Source organism: Pleurodeles waltl, chromosome 12, assembly GCF_031143425.1.
Source record: "Pleurodeles waltl isolate 20211129_DDA chromosome 12, aPleWal1.hap1.20221129, whole genome shotgun sequence".
Taxonomy (NCBI): Eukaryota; Metazoa; Chordata; class Amphibia; order Caudata; family Salamandridae; genus Pleurodeles; species Pleurodeles waltl.
The window spans coordinates 278,575,641-278,598,896 of NC_090451.1; the positions used below are offsets into that span (position 1 = coordinate 278,575,641).

The 23,256-nt window shown below is 42.5% G+C and overlaps 1 protein-coding gene across 2 annotated transcripts in view; it reads left to right on the forward strand.

Annotated features, from left to right (window-relative positions):
• Window positions 1-23,256, forward strand: part of PHAF1 (phagophore assembly factor 1) — a 262,744-nt gene that overhangs the window by 72,329 nt on the left and 167,159 nt on the right. For both annotated transcript variants that reach the window (XM_069216171.1, XM_069216172.1), the window contains exon 2: window positions 5,873-5,955. In XM_069216171.1, the coding sequence (XP_069072272.1) occupies window positions 5,873-5,955 (83 nt within the window). The remainder of the gene's footprint in view (window positions 1-5,872; window positions 5,956-23,256) is intronic.

The window sequence follows — 23,256 nt, forward strand, 5'->3', positions numbered from 1 at the left end:
GCAGGACAACTGGTAGAGAAAGCCAAGTGTTTTATACTCCCACATCTAAAACATTTTTTTTTTCTCCATGGACTTTGCTAGTAGTTTTCTGCTTCACCCTACTGATCGATTGTCCCAACACTGCATCAGTATTATCAGCACTCAATTCTTTATTATACCTCAAAGTATCTTCCACACGCTTCGCTATTGTTATAACTTCATCCAAAGACGGTCCTTCAAACTCAATAGCTTCTCTTGAATACGCAAACTTTTAGTTCAATTGATCTCTAATTATCTCCTCATGCAAACTTCCAAATTTACTTGTTATTGCTAACATACTCAACGCACTGACAAACTGATCAATCGATTCATGTGAAGCTTGCGCCCTGGAGAAGAAGTTGTGACGTTCAACACTATACTCAACTTGCGACCAAAAGGATTTCTCAAAGGTGTCATCGCACTAGTGTATAAATCATCTTCATCACCATCTTCCTCTTCACCGTCATTCTCATTGACAACAATATTTACATATGGTAGTGTTTTCAAAAGTTTTCTCCCCTCAACTCCCAAATTATGTTTCAACAACACTAATTTTCTTCTAGCCGTAAAAATAGCTCCACCCAAAGCTTCCAAATATGTCTCAAATGCCTCCTCCCAGCCTTCCCAAGACATACATGGTTCCCAGGGAACAGGTAAAAATGTGGATGGGGCACTATAGCTTGCATGGCAAAAAAACTTCAAACCACAAAGTCCCACATTTTACAGTTTAAACGTGCTAAAAATAAGCTTAAATAACAAAAGTAGTCCCCGTTGTCCTAAAATATTTCCCATTAACTCTTATTCACCTTTTCTTCTTCTTTCTTCTTCCTTTACCTTTTCGTTATGATGTTATTATTATTATTATTATTATTTTTTTTAATCCAGCCTCAGTGCAACACAATCCTAAATAAATGCCTCCGTACCGCGTTATAGTGCGTGCCTGCCAAGCCGACACGTGAAGGCTGAGCACTTATTGTTTACTCGTTGCTATGGTGTCGCGTCCTTCCAGAAATGACGACACACCTAGGATCACGTGCGCGCGCGCGCACACGTCAGTTTCCAGACGTCACGTTGCTGCACCGAATGTGCGCAGTTATGCCACTTCCTCCTCGTCACGGCGCTGAAGGAACTGTGCAGAGCGTGCTGGCCAAAGAGGTAAGCCGCTCGTATCAACTTGCACTGTGGAAGTTCTCACCACATTTGAAATGCAACAAACACAACGCGGTATGTTACCAATAAGTTGTATGCGATCCAATGTTCACCTTTAAACTCGCACCATCCAACGCGGTATGGTTTTGCACCTTCAAGTGTTTTCCCGATTTCCACCCGCTCCTTATGTTGACAAACGCGCGTAAACAATCTGTGCACACTTCGATAAAAATAGTTATTGTACTCCGGCACATCCACAACTGGATTGAAACGGTCCAATTACTCCATGACACCACATACCTTAGGATAAAAACGCAGCCAAAAGTGGCCAGGTAAACATCCTTGTACAATTAACTGTGCTGCTGCAACCAACAACGGTTTTTCCAAAATCATAATTGAATTCCTGTGGCCTTCACTATAATCTGCCAGGGTTGTTCAGAGATCTAAATCCCACCTTTGTCGCCAATGAAAAGAAGCACACTCTTCTTCCTTGTTTTTCCTGCTTTATTTCCTTAGAAGAAAACAACATCTCAACCCTGGCAAGTCACAGCAGCAACTGCTTTACAGACTATTCCACCCCAGAATCATCACATTGTCACCTGGCAACACCCTGTCTCCCTGGCAACCTCCCAACCTTCCTTACAAATATATACAAGATACAACACATTGCATAATACATTTTGAGTGGTATAAAGATTGTAACACTGTCGAAGTTTGAATTTCATAAATTGCAATACCTAGTTGTCATTTCACTGGAATTCATTTGCATACATAGAACTCTTCGACATCCTCAGGGCATGGCCGATCCTGTTGGGCATCTTTCTCAACGTGCCCCCTATGTGTGCTGAAACTGCTCTATGGAACCTCATCGCTGTGTTGCAACTGCTCATTGGAAAAAAAACTCGTCTCTCTCTTACAGGTGCTTGAGAATTTAGCATCCTGGTGAAAATATGGCATTTATCTGGGTTACAGTAGTGAGGACGATAGCAACAAAACTACCTTCCGGAGTCTCACCAGCTGATTACCTTCAACACTTGTCATTCTGTATCTGCCTTTCATAGAGTGTCTTTGAATTGCCTTTGATCAATTTCATTTCCCTCTGTTGATCTCTTAAAAAGCAGTTCCTCTTTATGTCCTTGTCTCTGTGCTAGCCCCGCAATCTGGTCTTTTAGTCATCTACCTCAGAGGTAATTGGTTCCTCAGATAGAAACCCTGAACTTGTCAGATCCCAAACTGCCATTTATTATGTGGAGTACTACACGCTTCTGCTTCTCCAATAATTTAATCTAGTTTTCTTGGCCTACTATGTGGAAGCTGAGTCAACTTTGCTGGGTCTAGAACCCGTGGGCTTCACGGCTTTACAGGGTCTGCAGTTTGTTTTTCCAGTGCAGCCATTGCTGAGCTCCTTTCTCTTACATGTGCCTCTCTAAAGAAGTGATCCATAATGTGTTCTTTAACACTGATAATATGTGTTGGTCCTGTGGCTGTTCCATTTGTGGCCATGGATAGAGGAAGTACATGTCAAAAATATGCTGTTTTATCATTAAACAAGGGATGAAGCTTGCATATTTTGATTAAGCTCTGCTGTCATTTGCCAAGATGTGGCATTGGTTCTTAATTTCTTTTTTTCCTATGGAAAATATATCAATTCATTTGCCTTTCTACTAGTAACGTATCCCACTCTTAGTCTGAAATTCTTCTTATAATGATTTAATGTTTACATTTCGTCTCAAATCTCTGATCCCTCCCAAAAGCAGATCTAGATCTTTTTATGTGATTTTCTGTTTTGCCCTGATTGCCTCACACACCCCTCTTATCTTCTAAACTCATGTGTGCCATCCGAACCCTATGTTTAGAAAACAGTATCTACCCAAATAAATTTACCTTCCATTAATGTAAAAACATGAGGAACGAGTCTATCTATCCATCCATCCATCCATCCATCCATCCATCCATCCATCCATCCATCCATCCATCCATCCATCCATCCTCCTTCTAAGGTATTGCCTGCAGAGAGTTGGTGTTTCAGTGGCAGTTGCTCTCACATTAGGGTTTGTACATGTGCAAAAACATTCAAACTGAGATCTGTCTTGTGAGGGACCTCCTGCTCACCCTCAAAAGATAATTGCACCACATCAGAAAAGTTTTGATCAGCAATGCAATTATCCTGTCACATACTTGGCAACGCTGATTCTTTTTAGTTCAGCACTGCAGAAGTGATAGACACGGGTCACCAGATAATAGCTAGGAATGCCCATCTGTTCCTAGGTCATTCTGACAATACAAATACAGTTTAGTAGAAACTGGTTCTAGTGCTCTATGCTTGAAAGTAACACTTCTAACTCCCTCACTGTAGAGCACTCTTAAGGTAGCATCATTAAGAAAACTGTCATTTTGGCCATCATCTTAAAAATCACTCTGGGAACAAGCAGTTCTTACAATTCTCCTCAAAGTAGTTGTCAGAGAAGCAGAATATTTATTGTACTTGGGCCCCTTACTCTACAAAGGTGTTTGTTTTGAAAAAACATCAAACAAGTTGTAGTGGACCTTTTTAATACCTTAATTATTTTTTTACTCCACTATCTTTTAATTTCTTCCCCCAGCAGTCCACTGGGAGTTTTGCTAGAATTGCTGTTGAAGTGATTTATAGACGTTGGCAGCATTTAACTACAAATCTCTCTGTCCTGGTGCTGAAGCACCAACTACCAAAATGTTTCTCATGCTTGAACAGCTTTGAAGTAAAAAAAACCTCTCACCAGTGGTTCTCAATTTTCAGAAGCACCTTGTGTAAATGGCATTTTTTTCTTGCCTGATTACTGTCCATTGTTCCCCGGGCTGATTAACAGATCTCTAGTCTACTGTGCAGAGTGGCGAGATTTCATCGATTCATTTACGTCTTGGTGGAAACTATCATTCAAGAATACTGGTCAATGGATAAGCTCATCATGCTTACATCCACATGTGACCCACTGGCCACAAGTTTACAATTATACCATTACCATTGTCACAAGTTTTATATACAGCTATCTTAAAAAGATGATAACTTCTACTTGCGAGGTTGCCATGAAAGTACCTCATTGGATCACATGTTCTTCTTTTGTCCTAAATTGAATTTCTACAGTCGGCATGGCATCAGATTAAAATGGCCTTTACAGTGTAACCCTGACGTTTCTCATAAAGACATAGTATAAAACACCTGCGTAGACTCCAAACCTCTGGGCTTTATTCTAGCTACTGCTCTGCAATCCTGGAAAGCCTTCACTTCTTCCATGGCCGCACTGCGGTGGAATCTATACTGATCAGCACACATTCCTGAAGCACAACATCCCAATGACTACTTGCCCTTTTCTGATACATGAAACAAAATTCCACCTTTTGTATACCATAAACAGACGATGGATGGAATGCAGAACAAAATCAAACATTCACCCTCAGTCGCAGATCTGGGTTTAATCCATCATTTTTTTTTTGCTTTCATTGCCATTCCAGTCTGGACCCAGCCATATGCAAATCAATTGACCAAATCAATTGATCAACCGTGTTCCCCATGAGAACAGTCCAGCCCAAACTGCCAGTTCTGGTCCTCCCTACACCAGAAACAAGCATCCTGGGTTTGTTTACCTTTCGTATACCAACACCACCAGCAACAAGACTATTCACTCAATTACCCCTAGACAACAGGGGCACTTTGGCAGCTGCCTCTGAAACAAATAAATCACTGAGATTTTTCCATGAGACTTTGACAATTTTGGGGAACACCATATTGCTGTACCATAATGAATTTGCTGCTGTACCAGTCCCTCTTGCCAACCCTTCTGCTGTATCCTAGTATCACCCTCTAGTTCTCCTAGTTTTCATGCACCCTGCGAATAAGCTCACAAAGTAGACCAAAAACGCACCAAATTGTTCTTGTGTCCTGCATGTATTCGCTACTGCCCTCTAAATATGAAAAACACATGTTACGAATGTTTTACAATACTTCTACTAAGTACTACAGGGACCACTAACCTGCCGCTTGCCTCCCATGTCTGTCTTAATCACTACAACTATTCGATAAATGTCTTCTAGTTCAGACCTCTGTTAGTGTTGCTCAGAAAATAAAATGTACTTAAATAAATAAAAAGATAGACAAATGCCCTTCATTAGTTTTTCTGTGCAACTATAATGCATGCACTGAAATATACATTGGTAGATCCAGGCCTAGTTTCTGATGCCTTAGGCAAACATCCAGTGATTGTCGGAAGTCTAATTTCTGAGTGAACATCTTATTTCGGGTAGCTGAGCACATTAAATTGTCAGCCTGTGGCTTAAAATAAACATAAGCCACACGTCCGTCAGCCATGAATGTGATTTGTTGCTGGTAATGTAGCAGTACAGTAACAGTTTCTAACAGACTGCCATGTTTTGAAGCTTTTTATGTCTTGTTTATTCCTTGTGGGGAGGTTGCACTTGAGGCTTCGACGTAACGATGCCCTCTCTGTGGATATCATGGTTGAAGTAGCTTTATCGATGGGATTCTCAAATGAGGCACGCCAAACAGCTGGCAGAAGGGTTATTGGCTGGTAGCTAATTAAAGTGCTTTCCTCTCACTGCTGCCACACACTTAGCCTCTTATTCAAAGGCCAATCCAATATTTGTGAAGAGGGCTTGCGGCCTGGAGGACAAACGTGTCGGGTCTATTGATTTGTTTCTTTTATTTCCCCAGGAATGCCATTGGCTCAAGCAGTAGCGATTCTTCAGAAACACTGTCGCATCATCAAAAACGTCCAGGTTCTGTACAGTGAACAGGTGAGTGAGACAGGCGCATAAGACAAAAAGCTGGCAGTTTTGATTTAGCAAGTTGGCGTTAATATACTGTGCTAGAAATTGCAGAAAACAATTGAAATAGCGATTCTTCAAATTAAATGCCAAGAGAATCTGAATTTCATTAAAGACACAGATGCTAACGTTAGGCATTATTGCTTTAATGCCACTCTGCGCAGCACTTGAAACAAGTTAAAATCATAAAAGAAACATAACAGAACATTAAATACATATAGGAAGTCCATGCAGAAAGTAATCTGCCTCTTTTCAATGCCGAATTGGTTCCTTCCATTAAAGACAAATGTAGATAAGGAATCCACTGGCTATGAAAAATGCCAGAGAAATAAATCTTGAGCATTAAATATCTGTAAATCAATACCAGCTAGTTGCACAGCCCATTTCAACCATCTAGCAGTGATAGCTGTGGTAACCGCTTTGAAGGGTTTTACAAAGGAAATCAAAAGCTGGTCACTACCATTGGGGTGAAATTCACTCATTCTGGAGTCGTACTCCCTCATGCAAATCACAACACAAGGCTTTCTGATAGAATTAAAAGTTAGGTAAAATATGGAGTCTAACATAGTTTTCGTTCTTCTGGTAACCCCAAAGGCATCATAAACTCTGTTACTTACCTACAGAGCCTTAACATCCATCACTTGTCAGCAAGATATTAAGCAAAGTAGAGAGGCCAACTTCATAGAAAGCCTTTTCAGGTCCAAATACTTATTAGCAGGCCAAGAGGAAAACAGAGAGAACTAAATTAATGTCCCATAGTGTCATACCTAGGTCTAGGTGGTCTCCTTAACCTGATGCTTTTTAGCACTCTGTAAACCAAAACATTATTTCCCACAGCCCTGTCATTGACAAGACTATGTCCTACAGAGATGTCAGACCTATGGCAGTTTATAGTTCTATAGCTAAGGCCCCTATCGAACTGCTCTATGAGAAAGTTAACTTCCTCCATTATAGGAACCTCCAAGGGATCCAAGTCCCTTTCCAAGCTCCAATGTTCCTACGTCTTCCAAATTCCTCTATATCTGCAGTGGGTACCTGGAGTCATAACTCCTCCAGGAGTTCCTCCGCTCTACCCGAAAGGCCTGACATTTCTCTAGATCTCCCGATCCTCGCCAGCAAGAAGGTTCAAAGTCCCAGTCAGAACCAGAGTATGTTCCTGACCATCTGCGTTTTGCAATAGGCCGTACAGGGCAGGAAGAAAAAAGGGAAAGTTGCAAGCTAGCTCAAAGGTCATTGGGAACCTTGCCTGTGACACCTAAAACTGAGTTATTAAAACAAGTGAGCACCTCTCCTGCCTGACCTGAAGAGATCTCAGAATCATAGCAAAAGGAGGGAACATGTAAGCATTGGTTCCTTTCCAAGTTTGAAGGAATATGTTCACTGCCAAAGCACCCAGGTCTGGTATCCAACTGTAATATCTCTTCAGCTGAAAAACCAGCCTGCTCGCAAAGACATCTAACTCCAGTGGGCCCCAGATATCAGTCTCCTGAAACAATATCTGTTCAACTACCAGTCACTAAAATCTCGTAAAAACCTTAAATTCCAGTCTGCAGTAACATTCACCTTCCCAGGCAAATATTCTGCTTTTAGGCTGATCTTGTGTTCCAAGCAAAATAACCGGAGCTTCTTTGCTAATTCTGACAGGTCTAAGGATCTTGTTCTACCTAAGCAATTTATATACGCTGCTGCAGAAACATTGTCCATTTATATCAAAACTGCTCTGCCCTGCAAACATTGTTTGAAACTCATAAGGGCATAAAGACCTGCTGTCACACTCTAAATAATTTATATGATGCAACCTCTCATGTAACCACAAGCCACCAATATCCTGAGCACTCAATCGTGCACTCCACTTGGCTAAGATGGAATCCGACTCCAGAATCAAGTCTAGAGAGCATCCAAAGCTCGCCCTGCCATTCCAGGCGTCTACATTTTCCAACCACCAAGATAACTCTGATCTGGCCTTACAATCCAGAAGCACCTTGTCTCCATATCACAATCCCCCCGAAGGGCATTTACTTTTATCCTCTGCTAAGCCCGGTAATGTAAAGGGCCCGAAAAGATCTCCTGAATAGATGAAGACAAAAGCCCTAGAAGCCTGGCTAGTTCCCTCAGTGTTATAGATTCTCGTTTGAGAAAAAATCTTATCTCTTTCCGAATTTCAGCAGTCTTCTTTAAGGGCAATAGCAGCACCATGTTCACATTATCTATTGTGAAACTAAAGAACTCTAGAGACCTGGAGGGGGTAAGAACAGATTTCTCCCTGTTTACAATGAAGCCCAAACTCTCCAGGAGAGACATGACCATCTTCAAGTCTTTAAAATCAGTGCTCAGCATTTGGACATAATGAGAATGTCATCCAAATAAATGATCCTCTGTATACCTCTCTCCCTGGGATAGGATGCTACAGCTCTCATTACCTTGGTAAATCACCACGGTGCCAACAAGAGTCAAAAGGGAAGCACACGGAATTGATAAAGGTGACCCTGCCAGATGAACTGGAGATAAGGTTGATACTCCCTGGCCATGGGAATGTTAAAGTAGGCACCTTTCAGATCTAACCACACTAGCCAATCCTTCTTTAGTAACATATCCCTTAAAAGATGGCTCCCCTCCAACTTGAGGTGCCTATATACTAGGAATTTGTTCAGCTCTCTTAGGTTTATCATGGGCCTTCACCCCTTGCCTTTCTTTTCCACTAGGAAAAGTGTACTTAAAAAACTATGCTCTAAAGACACCTGTAGGATGGTTCCCTTCTGCAACAAGGGTTTTACCTCTTCTACAATTTGCTGCTGCCTAGTTGTCAAACTCGGCTCTCTTGGAGAAACTGACTGAAAGGGTTCTTTCTAGAAATCTATTTTGAACCCTCAGACAGTTTCTAAAACCCAAGGGTCTTGTGGAATTGTTTCACATACATGGGGAAAAAAGTCTAAGGCATCCTACCTCTCTTCCCAGGAAAGAAGGTAAAATTGTAGTACTCGCCCTGATATCCGGTCGAGCCTTGTCCACATGACTTATTCATTCTTCCACAAAGGACGCGTCCTCTTTGGAGATAGAAGGTTCTGGCTTGATTGACTCTGCTGTGGTCTCTTGGTTGTCACTAACTCGCCAAGTGGGACCTCTGGGAGCCATGGATGGCAAAAAAATCTCCTCTTGCCAGCCCATCCATAAACACTTAGGCTGAATAGTTTGCGCATATTAGACTGTGCCTTGTCGAGGACTGTAAATGCTGCAGCATGCTTGCTTGCCAAAGAGATGACCTTTGGGATCCTCAGAAGGCTCTCTCTTATGAAGATCTCCAAGCTGTGGACTTATTTTCATTGGCCCCTTGGCATTAAGGCTGACGTTCGCATTCCTGAGGAGGACCATAGCCCTTTGGCTCCACCCCCTGAGTAGGTCTATATCCAGTGGAAGTCCATTGATGTGTACCTCCTTTACCATGTCAGTAATTCTTGCCAGGGGTCCAACCACATCAATGAGGTGGTCCTAACATGATTTAAGGGACCTCTCAAGCCCCTTCCTTGGGTTTCTACCCAGCTTGAAAAGGAAGATGATGAGCTCTAGCACTCAGCCTTTAAAACTTTCTGGGATTCCTTTTCAAGTGGATTCCGAATTCACTGTTTAATGAACTTGGCTACATGGTCTAGGGGCCACCATTCCTAGGGTGCTTGATGTTGTCTTGGGAAAACATTTACTGTCCTAAGGGATCCTATAATTACACCCTTGGAGGTAGAGGGAGTATTGTCCTCCATAAAGAGTTAGACCCTGTGAAAGCCCCCTTGATCTAGATCCAAAACCTATTAATCTAAGAGGTTTTCGTTAAGAGGTTCCTCCTCTGCTACATCAGAAAATTGAATGCTGCTTGGAACATCTGAATTCATCATGCTGCATCAGAAACCTTTCCGTTTTGTGCCACATAGGGCACCCATACTCTGCAAGATGCTTAGACCTCCCATTCTCTCTGTGGTGCTTAGACCTCCCATTTTTTTAAGGGGTATACCCCCCTCTCTCAATATTGTCAGTGTGCTTGGACTTTCTCTTTCTCTTACCTCATTTGCCTCCATGAGCAGAGTATTCCCCTGAAACGGACCCATGGTCTCCTTCATTTTCAGATCCTCTCATAACCATGACCTGATCGGGGGTCTCATTTACACAAGAACGCATCTCATACTGAATTAGCTTTTTGATCAGAAATCTCAGAGTTCTCTTCTTCCTAATCAGACATGTTAATCTGATAAGGGACAGTAAATATATATGTCAAAAAGGAGAGGCCATTAATGGCTGAACCAAGATGGCTCAAAGGGACTTATATCACAATATCCTCAAATAAAAAGACAATCTCTGTGGCCTGAGGAGGAATTTAACTAAAGACATGTAGTGGGCGAACAGCTGATCATGGGCACACTAACTGTCAACGTGACATGGTATAGTGCCCCTGCCCAGGGTCCTTGAAAGCATGTTGCTTAAGGCGCAAACAAAGATGGCAGTGTGTTACCCTAAGAGCCATTGCCCAGGGAATTCCTCAGTCGAATATGGCCTACTACGAGTGCCCCACAGGTAATCGGCGCTGCTGGGGAAAAACCCCTGACCGTGACACTACAGGGACCTGCACTGCAGAGGCCATGGTAATCAGACGTGCTGAGGCGATCTCATCGGTCCGGACTTTACAAGCGGAGATGGCCCAGCAGGCACAAGCAGCCTGGGGTCGGTTCTTAGGAGACTGGAGCGGACAAGGTCCGCTTCACAAGGTACGCTTGATGAGTTAGCAAGTGGCGCTTACCACAGTTAAAGTAAAAATAAATAAAATCAAGTTGTTGTTAAAGTGATTACTAACCATTTCAATGAATAAACCAAGAGATAATCCTATGGGGATGGGTTCCATAAATTGGAAGCTGCATGACTAAGCATTAATAAGAAAAACAAAATACCAAGCATAAGCAAATGAAAACATTTAAATATAATGATACATAATAGGGTACTTATCTGCGAGGAGCCACATTTAAAAGAGGCAGATTACTCGCTGAATGGACTTCTTATAAGTATTGAATGTTCTGTTCTGGAATGTTTCTTTTATGATGTTAACTTCATTTCAGGTACTGCATGGAGTGGCATTAAAGGAATAATGCATAATATTAGCCACAGTGTCTTTAATGATATTCAGATTCTCCTGGCATTTAATCTGGAGAAATGCTATTTCAGTTGTTTGCTGGGCCTGAGAGTAAATACAATAAGCATATTGTATTTGCTCTAAATGCCCAGAAATCTCCAACCTCAAATGAATGTCACAATATTGACTACCAATATATCGTCAAAGTAAGCATATGTATATGGAAGTATATGTGTAATATTTTATTTTTTACTTCACACCTACTTGCTTTGACAATATAGTGATAGTTGATATTTTGAACTTGATATTGTTGGAGCTCAGTATTTCAAACAAGATATTTTGATCCTTCCAACCCTCTTAGTGTGTGTAGAGCACCATCACTTAGTGGATGTGCTGAAAATTGTGTTGGAACTGTTAACGCTTCCCTTTATGATAATTTATTGCACATCAGGACTCATTTTAGGCCAATGAATCTTTTGACCAGTTGAGAGAAACCTTAGGACGAGATTGCTAATCAATATGTCAATCAATAAGTCAATAATGTCATCAATATTTATCATAACAATACATTTCACTTTAGTCAAAGTCATCAATTAATTCAAGACACTACCATGACCTTGCAGTCATGAATAACCACACCAGTTTAGTAGAATTTTTTGAAGTTTTATTCCCTATTGATTACAATTCTAAAAGCAGATGCGTTAATCTCAAAACCAAGAAACATAATAGCATAGTCACGATATGGCAACTTTGATAAGCTTTCATTAAGGCGAGATCACAAACATCAAGACATAACACGGTGTAAACATAGATCAATTTAGCAGAGTGTCAATAATGCGTCAGTTCAATAAAGCATAGATTTGGTCGTTTGTCTATTTGCGTCAATTTAGTGAACACCTGTCCTAACCACTAATTAGCATTGGCATGTTGGGCTTCATGCAAAACAATTTAGAACACCAATTTGGAAAACATCTAACTATGGTCTCTGTCAAAAGTAAGCAGTTGGTACCTAGAAAGGAAGAGCAAACAGACAAATCACAAATGCATTGTCATAGTTACCCTCCAAAGTTTAGGTCAGCACACAGGTTCAGTCTTCGTCTTCAGGACATCAGTCAAATCGCCATCAGTCAGAACTGAGCTCTGGGGCAAAAGGGGCACTTCCCTCATAAGGAGGTAAAGTGTAAAATGGACAAATCTAAGGACAAGGATGTTTTTAAGCAAACCAGTAAGTCACCAGAGTGACAAAGTTTCTGGATAAAATCAATAGCATTCCCTACCTAATTCTAAATGGCTCCCTGTGTCATTGGTTTTCATCCCTTTTTCGTTGTACATTCCCCTAATATTTGATTGGTCCGTGTTTATGCCCCACTACCTTTAACCTATCAGAAAATACATTAGGTCATTAATCTTTCACCCCATATTATTTTACAAGTCTCTCATTGGTTCTCCTGTTCGATGTCTTCAGAGGTGGCACGTCCGGTATGATTTCATCTTTCTGTAATTCTTTGCACATCTTTTGGTCAGTAGCTCCATTGTCTTCACCGGTTTGAATGACCTTGTACGTTACATTAATCTACACTGTTGCATTTTGGTTTAACATTTTCTACAAGCAATGGGGATTTCATGGGAACGGATCTACTATGGTTACATTCAGCTTCTAGTTTGAAGAAAACAAGAGGTCATTTCCTTTTGCGAGTCAGCACACTGCAAGATAGGAAAAATACATTTAATATGAGAGCCAAGCAGCTAAGCTTCGGCTCATGCTAACTTAAGGCCTACAATGATTTTGTTGAGCATCTTGCAGACTCCGCCGTTCTTTGCTGAAAGAATGTCTAAAGCAAGCTGATTTTGAAGAGTCATAGCTCTTTCCGCAGCAAGTTCAGTATCCATCAGGAGTATAGCCCCTGTAAAATTTGTCAGCATGTTATCCACAATAGTAGACAACTTTCGAATCTTTATGGGGTTTAGAATAACTCCTACTGAAGGAATTATGGCTCCAAATATGTCACCAACGACAGCAGCCGCTGTCTCTCGTTTTTGTCTAGCATGTTGTAATTCAGACGTTTTAGGTATTTGCTTTAAGTCCTCAATCTGGTAAATCTTTGGGAAAACTATCCCCAAATAACATGTCCATACCATCCCTTAGGGAGACGGTAATAAGCATTAAGTCCACAGATATAATAGATCCCAGGGATCGCTGGGTCCTGTCCATTTAACATGAATGTCCATTTACTCTGAAACAAAAACTCATGCCTGCATTCACTCGTTCCCACAAATAAAGTGTAATGTTCAGATTTCGGCCTATATATACAAAGCCTTCCTACATGTAATGCATCTATAGCTAATTTGCCGCGTCTTTATTGCAGTGTAAGCATAATCAATTGCATATGTGCGTTTCTCTAGCCCCTTTTCTAGTCACTCTTTTAATGCTTTGCATCTATCATCTAAGAAGCTTTTCTCTACAGGTGTTAATAAGCAAGTTAGATTGTTGCTGTGTGCATAAGCTGTCCCGAATGTAAGTGTCAGTTCAAAGAAACCTCTAACTATTTTTATACTATGCTCCTTAGCTAATTTGTTCAAAAACTCAATCACTGGCTCAAAAGAAAACACCACATCCAAATTTGAATAAAAGTATTGCACATGCTCTTGATTATAGAATCTTGTTAGTAGCAAACTACAACTTATCCCGTAGGTTAGTGGAAGGCTTTGGTAAGTGACCCGTTCTTGTACTGATAAAGGAATCTTTGTGCACACATAACAGTTTTTCGCATCCATGGTCTCAACATACTCATTCAGCAAGCGATAGAAGACGTTAGTGGAGAGTTCCCCTTTTGAGTTAGTTCCCTCTTGCAAGTGTTCTGTATCTTGCTCAAACTTTTCCCACTGTGTTAGTGTTGTAGTCTCAGGTTTTGAAGCGTTGTTAGTTGCTTTCTTATCCAACTACGGCATTCCCACAATCACACCTACAATTATTATAGCACACACTATACCTAATATAAGGCTTAACCAACCACACACTTTGCCCTTTTTGTTACTACCTCTATTATGAGCCATGGTCTGTAAAGAGTCAGAAGGCAGAATAACTCAAAACAAACAATCAACTTGAGGACAATTTAAAAGCTCCTTTTTTTTTCTCTTCTTTTTTTTTCTTGATGCAAAGTCTCTCTTTCTCTCTGCGTGTATTTACAGCGTTTTACTCGCCCCAGGACCCTTTTGTAAATCCGATTAGCAGCTTGTCATAATCGGGTTTTCAAAGTCAATTCAGGTTATCAATGTCACATCCGGTAGTTTTTAAGTCTCTTGCTCAGCTTTTCAGCTTTTAATTTCAATTTTCAATCTCAGTTTTAACCCAGTCTCTTTTTCTCTGATTGATTTCAGGTACCATAGTATTGGCCTGGTACTTCTCGATCAAAACAGAACTCTAGAAATTCTTGTTGCCATTCAGATGTTGTTGCATATGCCCATTCAGGACCTGCGTACCTTCTATTTGCAGATCTTTTTCTTTTCAACCTGCGTTCACCTTGCAATTCTCCTTCACTTAGATCCTCTACCCGGGATGTATCCGTTTCTTCTGCTATGGTTTCACCTGGTACAACCTTTTCTTTCGCAGCCTGCTTCTCTGGCCAGTTATCTCCCTTATGTGTCTTCTTCCTACTTGTCTTTTCAGGACGCTGAACATCACCCTCCTCTTGTGCTATGGTGTTTTCTCTGGATGGACCTGCAACTGGTTCAGGGGATGCCGGTGTGCTTTGACCTCTCTCTACTATTTCCCCTTCTTCTTCTTCTTCTGGGTCTGTAACAGGTTCAAGCTCTAACCCGTATCCGTCTACTTCTGGGAGAACCTCTCCTTGATTTAGTTCTCCTGCTGCCTCTACTGAGATAGGCTCACTGTCATCTCTCTCGAACTTGTTTACTGTTTGAGGGACTAGGCTGTTCTCAGTGGGCTCTCCTGCAGTCTCAGTTCCCCCTTGGCTATTCTCTGACCCTGAGACTTCCCTCTCTGGAACTGCTGAGTCAGAAACTTCAAGTTCCTCATCAATCGGACATGTTACCTTCTTTGTGTGACTGGCATGTATCCAATTTGGAACACCTGCACATTTCACAGCAGTGGTTGTTGTCAGTATTACTTGATATGGCCCCTTCCAGCGCGGCTCCAAACACGACTTTCTCACGTGCTTCTTGACAACCACCCAGTCACCGGTTTGCAGGGTGTGACCTGGATCACTGATCGGTGGCAATGTGTTGGCTTCCACCTGGTGGGAAAAAGAGCGAACCACATCAGCCAAACCTTTGCAGTAGTCCAACACCATATCATCCGTGATATTCACAAGAGCATTTGCGGGTACTGCGGGCAGCCTCATAGCTTTACCCATAAGGATCTCATGGGGTGATAGTCCTGTCTTCTTATCAGGGGTGTTCCTCATCGACATCAGCACTAAGGGCAATGCATCTGGCCATTTCATATTGGTAGCTGCGCACATCTTTGCCATTCTCGACTTCAAGGTACCTTTCATTTGTTCTACTAGTCCTGATGCTTCAGGGCGGTAGCTACAATGCAGCTTCTGTTCAATGTCTAATGCAGCACACAAGAGCTTAATCACCTCATTGTCGAAGTGTCTGCCCCTATCTGATTCTAAAGAGACCGGAAAACCGAACCTGGGTATTAGTTCTCTAAGCAGCAGCTTTGCAACTGTGAGACTGTCATTTCTACGTGTGGGGTAAGCTTCAATCCAATGGCTGAAAACACACACAATCACCAACACGTACTTCAATCCTCCACAAATAGGCATCTCAATGAAATCCATTTGCATCTTGCTAAATGGACCGCCAGCTCTCCCTATGTGGCTCAAGGTTACCACAGTTCCCTTTCCGGCATTCATCTGTTGACAGATGATACACCTGTGACATGTAACCTCTGTGGCTTGTCTGAATTTCGGGTTAAACCAGTCAATCTTGAATGACCTGATCATTGCATCTCTCCCAAGATGTGCCTGTCCATGATAAAGCCTTGCAAATTGTGACAAAAGACTGTTGGGTAAAACCAGTTTCCCCTCCTCTGAGACCCAGAAGTCGTCAGCTCTCTGCATTCTCTGCCAGGAATGTTTCTCCTCTCTGCTAGCACGACCCTGTAGTGTTTTTAGCTCATCTAATGTATCAACCACCCTTAATGCAAAGTTCAAGCATGTTTCATTTTCAATTTGCGGTAACAATTCCCACTGATCCTTGAACGATATACAGTTCAATGCGCAAAACCTTGCGACTTGATCTGCATAGCCGTTTCCCTTGGACACAAAGTCTTGTGACTTAACATGAGCATTGCATTTCACCACGACAATTTCAAGAGGTAACTGAATCGTATGTAACAAATCCTTTATGTGCTCGCCATTTTTCCCTGGAGAACCAGAAGAGGTCATGAAACCCCTCTGCGACCACAATTTGCCAAAATCATGTACAATTCCAAATCCATATCTGCTGTCAGTATAGAAAGTGATTCTGATTTTCAGCTGCGTGGCATGCCTTAGTAAGGGCAATTAATTCTGCCACTTGTGAGGAATACACTCTCTCGAGCCAGGAGGCTTCGATAATACCTGCTATTATACATACAGCATAACCGGCTCTCAGAATTCCGACTGAGTCTCTCAAACAGGATCCATCAACAAACATAATGCAGTCATTTTCCTTTAACTGCGTATCTTGAATATCAGGTCGGGGCTTGGTACATAGTTCTGTTACCTCAAGACAATCATGCTCCACTTCCTCTTCATTATTAATCTCGGTACTCTCAACAGGAAGTAGAGTTGCCGGGTTCAATACAGTACATCGCTTCAATGAGACATTAAGCAACCCCAAAATGATTGTCTCATATCGGATAAGTCGGGCATTTGTCATGTGCTGGGTTTTAGTTCGAGTCAACAGAATTTCAACTAAATGTGGAGCCATTACTGTCAAGGGATGTCCCATCACTATGCCTTCACACTGCGTGAGGCTTTGACAAACTGCTGCAACTGCGCGCAAACAACCCGGTAAGGCTGCTGCGACGGGGTCCAAGGTAGCTGAAAAATACGCTACAGGACGGTTTGCACCTCCATGGACCTGTGTCAAGACAGACAAAGAACAAGCGCCACATTCATGACAAAACAATAGAAAAGGCTTCATGTAATCAGGCATACCCAAAGCTGGTGCCCTGCACATGCACTCTCTTAATTCCATGAATGACTCAAGCTCTTCCTTGGATAGGGTTATGGTATACGGTTCGTCCTTAGTCTCTTTGCCTGTCAGCTTTATCAATGGTTTAGAGATAATCGAAAAGTTGGGTATCCACTGGCGACAGTAGCCCACCAGTCCCAAAAACATCCTGACATCTCTTTTTGTTGTCAGGGGGTTCATCTGCAAAATTGCTGTTACCCTTTCCTTTGATATTCTCCTGGACCCTCTCTCAATCAAGTGTCCTAAGTACTTCATCTCTTTTTGACAGTACTGCAACTTCTTTGGGGAAACCTTATGTCCGTTCTTTCCCAAATGATTCAGTAAGGCAATTGTGTCATACCTACAGTCATCTTTTGCCCTGGACGCAGTCAGTAAGTCGTCAATGTACTGCACTAGAGTCGAACTGAAAGGCAGTACTAAGGATTCTAAGTCCTTTTTCAATATCTGATTGAAGATGGACGGTGACTCAGAAAACCCTTGAGGAATTCTGCACCAACTGTACACTTTGTCCAGGAATTTGAAACTGAATAAAAACTGGCTGTCCTCATGAAGCGGCACCAAAAAGAATGCCTGTGACAAGTCCACAACTGTGAACCATTCTGCATCACACGGAACCTGGAACATAATTACTGCTGGATTTGGCACTATGGGGCAACATTTTACCACAATCTTGTTTATTTTCCTCAAGTCCTGCACAATTCAACACCTCTTTCAGAACCCCTTGCTTTACAAAATCTGCAATTATTTGCGACACCTGAATAAGGACATCTTGTGCCATGTGATATTGTGGCACCTGGGGAAACACTGCATTTGGCTTCACTTGTACTTTAACCGGTTCCACTCCTTTTATCAACCCCACTTCCTTTCCTGTCAAATCCCACACTTTCTCTGTCACTGTTCCCTGTAACTCAGCTGGTAAGTCAGTCACTGTAAGCATCGGGAATAAGGTTATCAGAGGATAATCCTCATTCCCGGTCTCAGTCTCTAGTTCAGAAAACTCACCATCATCCCCCTCGTCATCACTGTTTGTTTGCACCTCTATTCCATCATTGGAACAGGTAATTGAACATTTTGTCTTACACAATAAGTCTCTTCCCAATAGGGACACAGGACTTGAATCGCAGACTACAAACGTATGCAGTCCCTGAAAGTTGCCAATCACAACTTGCACCGGATCTGTAATCAGATTGGTCAAGTACTGGTTTGCTACTCTTATGGTAGGCCCTGAAAGTGGCAGTTTTGGAACCTCTGCACTTCTGACTGTAGAGCGTGTAGCTCCGGTATCAACCAAGAATGAAACCTTGTGACCCATTACCTTTCCCTCTACATAGGGTCCCCTCTGATCTACTTCTAGGGACGCTGCAAGCCTGCACCCTTCACTGCCTGAACTGTCATCCGACCATTCCTCATTCATTCCATCTTCACCACGCAATGGGAATTGGTGCACTGTATTATTTTGGCTCACCACCTGACCTGTGACCTGCTGAGGAAGCATCACCTGTTGCTGTCCCATTGGAGCTAATGGTAATTGCATTTGCAGTCTAGGTACCATGGGAACCTGCTGTTGTATTTGCTGCATTTGCGCTGGTTGAACATGTGGCATTTGCATTTGCTGCATGGGCTGTAGCCCCTGCATCTGAACCATGTTATTTTGGAAATTTTGATTTTGACTTCTCAATTTTGGACCTCTCACATTTTGTATTGTACCAACATTTGTGCTTTGTTGAACGACACCATCCTGCACCGCATTCAGACATTCCCGCTTCCAGTGCCCCACGCTCCCGCACACGTGACATGGTGACATCTTTTTCATCCCTTGTACGTCATTTTGAACCACAACAGTATTCAAATCTGGACCGCGATTCACAAAACCTCGACCTCGGCCTCTTGGTTGCACCTGAAACACACCATTCCCTTGCGGTTGCTGCTGTATCATCTGCTGGATTCCATTCCCTTGCATACCTGCCTGCGTTGCCCTTAGCTGCATCACCATCACTTTCTCTTTCAACTTTCTCTGCTTCAGCTCAATCTCATCACTACAGTATTTTGCATACTGCAACACCTCATCAATCGGCTTCGCTTGCCAACAGATCAAATGATTCTTAATCATCTGGCTAACCTCTGGTCTCAGCCCTTCAACAAATCTAAACACGAGATGGTTCATGTCTTTCAGCTCAATAGTTTCAGTACCACTGTAATGTTTGAACGCTTTTAACAGCCTCTCATAGTAAGTATCGATCGATTCTTTAACCTCCTGCGAGGTCCGGTCTATTTTCTGCCAATCTGTCACTTTCGGCAACACCTTCTGCTTCAAAAACTCAATCACCTTATGATAGTATTTCATCACCTCTTCAGAAGGTGCTCCGGTCGCCTTATCCCTTGCTGGCTCCTGCGTCGGCCAGTCTACACCTCTCTTGCACTCAAGCCATAGATCAGGTGGAACTATAATCTCAAACAAGGTATTCACATCTTCCCAGAGACCTTTCGCAACCTTCACAAACCTATCTGTTTGCTGATACCTCTCTGTCGGCTTCTCCCCCAACCTGGGATAATCATTTGTGAATGACAGTATGTCTCTCCTAGTCCACGGTACATGGATTAGAACCCCACCAGCTGTTCCTCTCATTGGTAGCATCTTTCCTGATTCCGTATCTGGTGAAGCTTTAGCCCAACTTGATCCCGGACTGTCACTCTTCTCCTTCTCTCTTTTCTTTGCCCATCTGCCTTCCCACTTTTCTAAGGCTCCCCAGATCTGAACACTTTGCAGTATTTCTTTTAGATGTGCTTTCATTCCGGCAGATCTCATGTGCTCGAAGTCCTTTGAGTCAAAGTCTAATCTGTAGCTTCTTTTCAAATGTTTAGTATTCTCAATATCGATATGGTATTTGTCTGCCAGGTTCGCCAACCTCTGATGTACCTTACCTACTTCTTTAGTGATTTTAGGGCACAGATATCTCAATTATGCTTCTGTGTATGACTCTAATCTGTTCACCCCCACTGTTCCTTCCACTAGTTCAGCAGCTTCCACGCCCAGTCTCACAATATTCAGGTATTCATCTTTCTTAGACCTTTCTAACTTCTCTACAGTTGCTGCGGCTTTTGGAGCCTAAGTTTTTTTCTAACCACTCATTCACTTGTTTCACCGTAAAACCCTGCAGTGAAACATTCCCTGCATGCATCATTGGCGAATGTGAAGCATTTGTACTTATTGACTGCGGGGTTGGCATACCTACCCCTGCCTGTCTCATTGCCTCCAACGGTGCTTCAACCGGGCTAAGGTCTAACAAAGACCTCAGTCTTTCGACCGCTTGCTCTCTCGGAGCCATTAACTGGGGAGTTCCTATGGACCCTCCTCTTATTGCATCCAGGGTCATTACTCCCTGATCACACATACCAGGTTTACCTTGGGCATACAGTGGCACTGACGGACCAACAGTAATTGGCAATGATATGGCAGCTGGTGTCTGACCTGGTCCCAAACCCCGTGGAGCAGCAACTCCAAAAGTTTGATTCTCTGAAGCTGGGGCAGGTATTAAAGGAGGTCCTGCTGCTGGATTATACCCTGGTATCAGCTGTTGCTGCGGCTGGGGCAGCAATTGTGGCGTTGGCTCAAGCTGTACTAACCTCGATTTTGTATATATCAGGTCTGGCAGCACTATCAGATTTGTAGTAGTCTCTAGCACTGGGACATCTGGATAGATTCTCTGTATCTGCAGTGGAGGTTGCAACTGTATCTGCATGTCTGGTGCAGTGGGTACACTGACACCATTTTGTGTCAAAACCGTATCAATAGTCTATACTCTATAAGTAACTCCCTTCTCCTGCGTCTGGTTCCCAGGACCCGCACTAGTGCTCGGGACATTGTCGCTTACCGCATAAGGTGGCGGACGATCATGCAATATCCGATTTAGGAACTCTCCCTCGTCTGAATCCTCTTCGTCTATCCAAGACCTCTTGGTCTCTTTAGGCTTATTCGAGTCCTTGTCTGTCCTACAGGTAGCTTTCTTCCCCTGCGTCTCGTCTCCCTGTGCTATTTCTGGGAATAATTTGAGTCAGTCAACTATTCCCCGTCTCCACATTTTGCTCTCATTATCCCATCTAGCTTCAGCTAAAGTCTTCTCTGCCCTTTTTATTCTCCTTTGGAATTTTTCTTGTCTCTGTTTAATAGCCATTAAATCCCAAATTGCTAAAGCCTCATACTGATCTGGCCTCTGAGGTGGCTTCTGTACACTTAACATCCACCTCAAATTCTCTAGAACTCTCGTATTGAACGTTCCGTGTTCCCGAAACGCCAAACATCCCTCCTTTTCCATAAATTTGTGCCACTGTTTCATCCATAAGCAAGGCGCGACACCCTTTTCCTCCATCACTATATAGGCTGGAGTACCCTCAGGCGGTGTAGGCTCCCCTTCACTCTCCATAATGTATGCTTCCCCTTTCAGAGCGCTCTGAAAAGCTTTGATAAAATTCATCTTTACGTCTTTACTTTTATTGTATTTAATCAGAAAGTGACTTTAATTCCCAGGACACTCTTCACCCACCTTTTTCTACCTATTGCCTCTCACGGACGGCAGCCAATCCGTGCGCGACCCTTCTCGGCAACTGACCTATCTCAGCGCGGCACCACTGATGTCACACTCACACACTCTGCAGCTGACAAAGTCTTGCAGCTTGTCCGCCCCTCACTAGATTCATACCAAACTAATGCAAAATTACTGCAAGCTCCTTTAACAACAACAACTCAAATTTGCCGGTTTACTACAGGAAGGGTACACATTCGCTTCAGAACTTTACAGAGATTTCACTTGAAGCCTCGGCCGCTACACTTTCCTTCTCAGTTCCCGCATACGCAAGCAGAATTCGACCCGCAAATCCTACTCTCGACTTGTCAATGGTTTGCTCTAGTGCACTTTAGAACTTGCCAAATCTCCATTGAAGGTTTCACACATACAGTTTGACTCAAACTCGACTTGTCAACCACGCCCGATTGACCTAATTAAACCACACAAATTACATCATAAACCCAAGTGTCTCCTACACTTGTCGATATACTCCGGAGTCTTAGACTGCGACGGGTCCGTACATTAACAACCAACCACGTGGATAATTTTTTAGCACAAAGCGCCACACTCCTATGAAGTACGCCGACTTCCCTACTCTCATACTGTGGAGTACGCCCACTCCTACTAAAGCAACATTACCTGACCTAAATACACACAAACTTCAAAATATCACCGGCAAAATGCATAAGCTGAGCAAGCGCAAATCCTACACCACACCTGCTAAAACGCCGAGAACATCCCCAACTCACTTAGGCAGGCTCCAAGATCCCAGGAAAGTCATGGTGAATTTTAGAAACACATCATACCTCCAATTTTCATTATCTCAGAAAAACAATCTAAACAATAATTCTCCGTCCTAGGGCCCCAAAGGGCCAAACCATCCTCTGCTACCAGAACTGATAACGCGTCCCTTTATGATAATTTATTACACATCAGGACTCGTTTTAGGCCAATGAATCTTTTGATCCAGTTGAGAGACACCTTAGGACGATATAGCTAATCAATATGTCAATCAATACGTCAATAATGTCATCAATATTTATCATAACAATACATTTCACTTTAGTCAAAGTCATCAATTAATTCAAGACACTAACATGACCTTGTAGTCATGAATAACCACACCAGTTTAGTAGAATTTTATGAAGTTTTATTCCCTATTGATTACAATTCTAAAAGCAGATGTGTTAATCTCAAAACCAAGAAACATAATAGCGTAGTCACGATATGGCAACTTTGATAAGCTTTCGTTAAGGCGAGAATCACAAACATCAAGACATAACACGGCGTAAACATAGATCAATTTAGCAGAGTGTCAATAACGCGTCAGTTCAATAAAGCATAGATTTGGTCGTTTGTCTATTTGCGTCAAAATAGTGAACACCTGTCCTAACC